Here is a 7,203-nt window from a genome sequence, read left to right as displayed (position 1 = left end):
CAATCGAGGCATTAGAATAAATCATGGATGAGTCGTACGGTGAAGAACGGATGTGAGAATGAGGGAGAAGGCGCCTCCTAAAGGCTTCAATTGACATGACCTGTACAAAAATATAATTCTGTATACATGTACAGAAAATTGATGACACTGTTTCGCTGTGGTGATCCCTGAAGGGAAAAGCAGAAAGGAAAAGAATATACTGTAATAATAATAATAATAATAATAATAATAATAATAATAATAATAATAATAATACATTTATAAGCGTTTTTCAAAACTCAAGGTCACTTTACAGTCACAGTACATCACTAAGCAAGCACACAAAGATTAAAAGCAAGCAGCATCTGTTGCTTCGATTAATAGACGTTTGGAACGGCCAAAAAAATAAACTCTCGTTTTTTTAAACGCGTTCATCCTATTTTCCCTAATAAAGTGCTCGATGTTTGTTTGGAGTCACGGCTTTTCATGTGACTGTGCATTTCCACTCTGCTAGATTATAGAGTCATATTGCCTACCTAAAATTGAAATATGAGAGCCTTCATCAAGGACGATATTGATTTTTTTGTACAAACTAGAAATAAAATGTTTTGTTAAAGTTGCAGTGCAGTTTTCGCCTTCGCGTTGGGCGCACCTCAACACCAACGAGGCTTCCGTACAACATCACCAACAAACATGGCGGTGCGCATATAATCACTCGATTGAAGTTGAGAACACGTCCAAAAAGTATCGTCACTATTTGGAATAGCTTAGAATCGAGCAATAAAATAATGTTGAGCGGGATCAACAGCGCTCTAATCGGTAAAACGCATCATGTCCAAGCTGACGACGTCCTCCACCGTAACTGCTTCGTCGTCTTCTTTGGGTGCCTCCACAACGAATCGTCCTAAATCTCTTTGCAAAAATGTGCACAGAAAAAGTAAGAAGAACGACGCCGAGCTTGCCTCTCCGGTCGCCTGGAAAGGTAAATATATATGTATATTATGTGTTGACAAATGCGGTTGATTGTTAGTGCATTTTTGAATAAAGTGTCGCGCGCGCGCACTTGCTGCAAAGCAGGATGAATGGGGGAGGGGTGTCGTTTTAAAGTGGACAAGACACGAACTTCTATTTCATTTTTGTGCTTACTGCAAAGAGCTGCACAGTCCTCAGCGCCAAGGCATATCCTCTGGATCCAACCATGGAGACTCTATGGGTGACCTGGAGCCATCACAAGACATCGTGTGGGATGCCATGTCACCCCCCAACGCTGGTAAATAATCTTGATTAAAACATATTTGGCAACACATCTTATTCCTTAAGGGGCATTGTGCAGTTTTCCCCAAATTCAAACAGTTCACAGGTATTGGAATAATATGACATTATTTGGTAATCATTTCCCAACTCAATCTTGTACTGATGGGGCGGGGCAAAATTATGTCACTGATGCACTGCTCACCCCTCCCTAAATTGTGAATGTAGATTTTGTGACCATATCTGTCAATTTATACATTTTCCGCATATTTTATACGTTTTGTTTATCGCTTCAAATAATGTACGGCGTACTACAACTTATATATGGGATAAATATATAGAAATTTGAACCAATCGTACAAAGACTATTTTGGCTCAAATCCAGTTAATATCAACTGCTGGTAACCAACGACAATGCTGCTGTCAATCGCTACTGTTGTCATGGCAAAGCAGCAAAAGTAATACTCAATCGTAGATATTTTTTTATCGCTGCGTACGGTTGGATTGATAAAAGCATAACGTGCTAATGCGCGATAAGCTGTCTGCATTTCGCTGGTGTTAGCATTTTTTTATCACGTACTGCAACTTGTATACGGGAATTGTAATCATTTATAAGGGCAACTATTAGCCAAGGTTGACAGGTATGTGGTACCCTTATGACAGAGTGCAGCGTGTGGATGAACTGGTGCGTGTGTGTGTGTGTGTGTGTGTGTGTGTGTGTGTGTGTGTGTGTGTGTGTGTGTGTGTGCGTGCGTGCGTGCGTGCGTGTGTGTGTGTGTGTGTGTGTGTGTGTGTGTGTGTGTGTGTGTGTGTGTGCGTGCGTGCATGTGTAGATATTGAATAGGTCTTCCAAACCTTGAACTATTTGAATTTCAGCTATGAAAAATTCAGTTGTCCATATCATGTCCCTAAAACCGTCTCTTGTTTTTAGGAGTGGGGGCGAATGTTAGAACCTTGGAAATAGCCGAGATTGTCAATCTTATTGCGCCAAAGGTCAGCTTAACGTCTTCCCACGGGGAAAAACAAAGGGTTTGTGACAACCATGTCATGCATAGTCACTGTTGTGTTTTGCATCTCACAGGACACAAAACCGAAAGGGCCATTGTCGCCTCTATGGCAGTGGATGGGCAGCCCCACGGCCTTGACGCCTGAGACGCCCAAAGCCAGAGTAAGGAAGAAGTCCGCTCGGTGAGTCGTTGCCTATCTTGAAGCAAACCTTGGTGAATGAACACCATCCAGGGGATGTAAGAAGTTGAAATTATTTTTCCCCCACAAATTGAAAAAAAATGAATATGAACAATTCCTTTGGACAATAAAATGATTTTAGATTTTACTCCAAGGCAAAACAACGTCAACGAGCTGATAAGACTGGCCCGGCAGTTTGACGAGAACATGCAGCAGGACAAGCAGGAGTCAGCCCAGCAAAATAACAACCACAATGAAATTGGAAAAACGGCAACAGAAACGCCGTCGTCGCTGAACCAAACCGAGGCGGAGCTCCGAGCACTTTTCGACTCGGCCACTCAGAACGTCAGCGGCAGCCTCAGCCCGGTCTCCTCAAAATCCTCCCAGGACAAAAGACAGCTTAACAAGTCTAGTCCCGGTCTTCATAAAATCAAGGAGTCAAGCAGCAAGTGTGCAGACTTTGACGACGACTGGGAGAATGACGACATGCTCAACGATCCATCTTTGCTGGCCCTGATACAGAATCCCAATCAGGATTCTGGCCCGGTCCGGCATGCGACTCAGACTAACTTGCGGGATTTATGTCCCAAAGTCAAGCCTACCACCAGAAGCACTTTTAAGTTGGAATCCAACCCTTACTTCCAAACATCTGTTCAACGCAACTTAGAAACATCCAAGAACACAGTTTCCGACAGCATATGGGATGACAGGGACGACGACGCGCTCTTCTACAATGCATGCGACAGCGTAGAAAGACGCTCCCAACCCACAAAGACAACCAACACAACCACGCCTCTTGCCATTGACCAAACGTTACCCACTAACAAGCAGTCGCCTCGCACCATGATGCGTTCCAGTTCGTTACCGAATGAAACTTTGAAGGTCAACCAAGGATCTAACCCTGTGGTGTCCAAGAGTCTCCCGGCAAGTGACCAATTGAAGGCTGGGCGGGAACCATCTCAGGCGGCCTTCAAGAGGAGTGTATCCTACACGGCGGTGAAGAGCTACAAAGGTAACGACTGTTATTGTGGTTTACATGAGACAATTTGAAATGTGGGTTCGGACTTTAGCAAGCATCGTGAAATTTCACTAGTTTGATTTGCTTTCGCGGTCCGAATAAAATGATGTGGTGGGCCCGATTTGGCCCCCGGGCCTTGATTTTGATATCTGTGTTCTATACAGAGTTTCCTGCATTTTTTTCTGGTCGTGGATTTCCCTTATTTTTTCAGGGTGTCTTTTACTTCTCACAATTCCCCCCCCCCCCCCTCTTTTTTTTGTTTCTCTTTAGTGTTTGTCACCAACCAGAAGGCAGACAAGTGTACAGCAGCTGAAATTGAACGCAAAAAGCAGGAAGCTTTGGCCAGGAGGTGGCAGAGAATGCAGAATGCGCAGAAACCATAGAAAGGAGTGCGACTACACACACACACACACACACACACACACACACACACACACACACACACACACACACACACACACACACACACACACACACACACACACACAAATACTCTGTAGAGTACATTATGCTGCTATTGAAAGGACACTGGGGTGATCATCAGATGTTTTTGTATTTTGTACTTATTTGTACTTATTTGTATTTGATTGTTGAGAGTTCCTGTTGCGCTTGTACAGCATTTCCAAGTTTTCTGTGGATGTTTTGAAGAAATGTTTAGATTGGACAAATAAACATTTTTGTTTGCCATCCTTGTTTTTCCAGAAAATCTACATACCTTCAGAAATCGTTTTTCAGAATTTTGACTTCACATCCATTCTTTAAAGGATATGTTTTTTTATGTTTTATTTTTTTATAGATGTCATATTTTCTAAGAAACTACAGTAAAGTCTCGTTATATCGATATGGGTTATATCGATAGTACTGCTTATTACGATACTATTTCTATGAACGCAAGGAGAAAATGTACATGCCGCAGGATCGGATATATCGATGGTCCGGTTATATCGATATTTTTTCCGACTCCCGAGAATATCGATACATACTACTATCGATGGTACTCTATAATAGAAGGATGTTCCCCCACCCCACCTAAGATATTGAAATAATCCAAACATCTATTTGACACTTTTTGTTTCGTTTTTTTTTCCCCCCAAATAATTTTGACAAAATATTTTTTGCATGATCTTGTTGGCTCTGAAAAGCACGATAGCAATCTATTCGTGAAGATGGAAAAAAGGTCACGTGGCGCTTGAGTTTTTCCACTTGGTTCTTGTACGACTCATGACCTGATCCTCTTTGATATTTTTGATGTGTTTTGCATGATTTCCTTGTCCTACTGATGGCACGTTGAAGACATACTACAGATGTGGATTCCGCGCAGGTGTTGGTACCCTCTGTGGCACCTGTTTTTTCCTTCGGTCTCTGTTGACAGCCCTAAGCGGACATTTCGTTGTTGATGGATGAGAAATGATTTTTAATCTGACCAATAATTTGTGCTCAGCTGTTTGACCAAGCGCACAATGCTGGCCTTTGTGGTCCCGACAGGCTTCTTCAGTCTACTTCGCAGGTGTGTTTGGAGTACTAAATCTCCCTCGAATCCTGTTCCATATATCTAACTGCAGAAAAAAATTGTTGCATCATGAAAAGGCTGTTTGTTTTTATGAAAGCCGTTGTGGATTTTTTTTCTTAGGATGATCTGATTTATTTCAGCTATTTGATGAAACTAACAGGTGTGCAAAGCAGGCGCAATAACATTTGCCAGAGGGGTCATTGGATGTTATCTGATGTACCGATAACCTCATGGTTAATGACATCAGCTTTCTCTCCCCAAAACACTGTTTACATTCTCCTTTCGCGTTGCGCAGACGCATTATGAGAGCGACAAGTAGAGGTATGATATTAAGCCCGACCCAAATTTTGGGTCGGGCTCAAAATGTCAATCATTGCATTCGGGTCGGGCTTGGACAGGGCGAGGCTTCTCTCGTGGGCTTATTTGTTCATGTTTATAAAAGTGTATACTAAAACCATGTGTGGATACTAAACTAATGTTATTCTTTGTTTATTTTTCTGATTTATGTATGTAAATTTATTAAATGCAGCACTTCTTAACTCATTCACTGCCACACGTGCAAAAATGGGTCCACTCCAGTGCCAGGGTTTTCGTCATTGTTTACTCAAATTCCTGGACCCACAGAACATTGAGTTTTAGGACTACATGAACATTCAATGCAGCGTAAGAAACCTTAGACTCTTTCTTTCATCAGATAAAAAAGGGTTAATTCCTAAATTATATGGGTCTGGAGTTATATGAGCTTGAAATGAGGGCAGCTGTCCAAAATAAAACGCAATACAAAGCTGGAACAAAGCACCAACATGGAAAAAAGGGAAATACTGCCCCCTTTTGAAAAAAAAAAACATTGCCAGGCCATGGCCAGGCGCTTTATTGGCAACCAAGCATGAATAAACAAAACCCAAACAAATTTGGGAATGGCGCCCAATGTCATATTTTTAAATTTGTGAATGGCCGTAAATGAGTTGCTGCTGTGGTTTATGGCACAACTTGTCAAAATGACAGATGACCTAAAACTTTCCATCAACTCTTAAAAAAATGCCATGAAGGATCGAAAAAAGTTGGTTAATGTGACCTACACAGAAATATAAAAGATGTAAATGTTTATACAGTAGAGTCTTGTTTAACTTAGATTTTGTTACAAAGGCTTTCATTTGTTATTACAAATCCCGAGTCCTCAAAAATGACATGAAATTTCGGGTTTGCTTTGGTTTGGGTCTGAAAGTCAATTTAATTGGTTGGGCTTGGGTTGAGTCAGGCTTTAATGCCTGAGGGTCGGATCGGGCTGGATTTTTTGGGCCAGATCTTACCTATAGCGACTAGCATGCTTGCAAGACATCTCGCTAATGACCTTCCGGTGAATAACTTAAAGGACAACCGACGTCCCCGGACAAGTGGTGTCCATAATTTGTAAAATGGCTTCAAATGACTTCTACTGAGTGTATTTTACGAAGATTCCACCGCATATAGCTATATTTTACGTTTTAAGACTTGTGCTGAATATTCCAGAATTCTTGTTTTTGAGTTGGTGACGAGTCCGTACGTGACGTCACTGAAGGAATGCCCCTGACGGAAGAAAGGACACATTGTAGCAGTCCTTCCATCACGTCAATGCTTGTTTGGTCTGAAAACCTCGTGTTGCGCCAGAAGAGTTTGTACGCATTCTCCTTCTGTTATGCACACAGGCTGAGATCTGTTTCTTCTACTTGTAGTCGTCACATTCCCTTTGTGTTTCAACACACACACAGACACACGTTTTCACAGGCGAGCAGCGGCAAGCTGTCGGCGGCGTTAAATGACCTGTGACCGTTTTCACGGTGCATGTCATTAGGGCAGCTTTAGATTTGTTTCAACAGCGCTTCACCTGTGGGCACCATTCACGCTCCCCCAGGTATGACGGCGGCTCCCCCTTCCCCCTGTACCTCCTCAGCCTCCCTCCACCGCCGCCGCCGCTTCCCCATGAAGAACCACCCCACCATCATGGAGAGTAGTAAAAACAGACTGCGGTTTTGTTTTTACAACGCACCGACAACTATTCATAGCTCAATGTCAGGTTTGTTTGTTTTTTTAAGTTAGAAGCTAGCTAGCATGTAGCTAACAAGTATTTTTACACATATTTCTGGCTGCCCTCAATTTCAGAGTTTTTTGTTCAGTACTCCACATTTTCTGTGAAGATGACATTTATAAATTAAACTTGTTTTTCCATTCATTCAGAAGTCAAAATCTCAACCGCTTCAAACCATTCAGATTTCAAACTATT

At 42.1% G+C, this 7,203-nt stretch overlaps 1 protein-coding gene across 1 annotated transcript; it reads left to right on the top strand.

Moving 5' to 3' along the window:
* The first annotated feature begins 610 nt into the window (after positions 1-610).
* Positions 611-3,899, top strand: etaa1b (ETAA1 activator of ATR kinase b). Its single transcript, XM_089011927.1, has 6 exons — positions 611-961; positions 1,133-1,249; positions 2,162-2,223; positions 2,312-2,418; positions 2,571-3,427; positions 3,704-3,899. Exons 1-6 carry the CDS (start codon positions 811-813, stop codon positions 3,814-3,816), a joined length of 1,407 nt encoding a protein of 468 aa, XP_088868053.1. The 5' UTR covers positions 611-810; the 3' UTR covers positions 3,817-3,899.
* The last annotated feature ends 3,304 nt before the right edge of the window (positions 3,900-7,203 follow it).

This window comes from Hippocampus bargibanti, linkage group LG13 (assembly GCF_051943395.1).
Source record: "Hippocampus bargibanti isolate YZ-2025 linkage group LG13, ASM5194339v1, whole genome shotgun sequence".
NCBI classification, from domain to species: Eukaryota; Metazoa; Chordata; class Actinopteri; order Syngnathiformes; family Syngnathidae; genus Hippocampus; species Hippocampus bargibanti.
The sequence above is the reverse complement of the archived record's forward strand: the minus strand, read 5'-3'. Positions and strand labels throughout refer to the sequence as shown.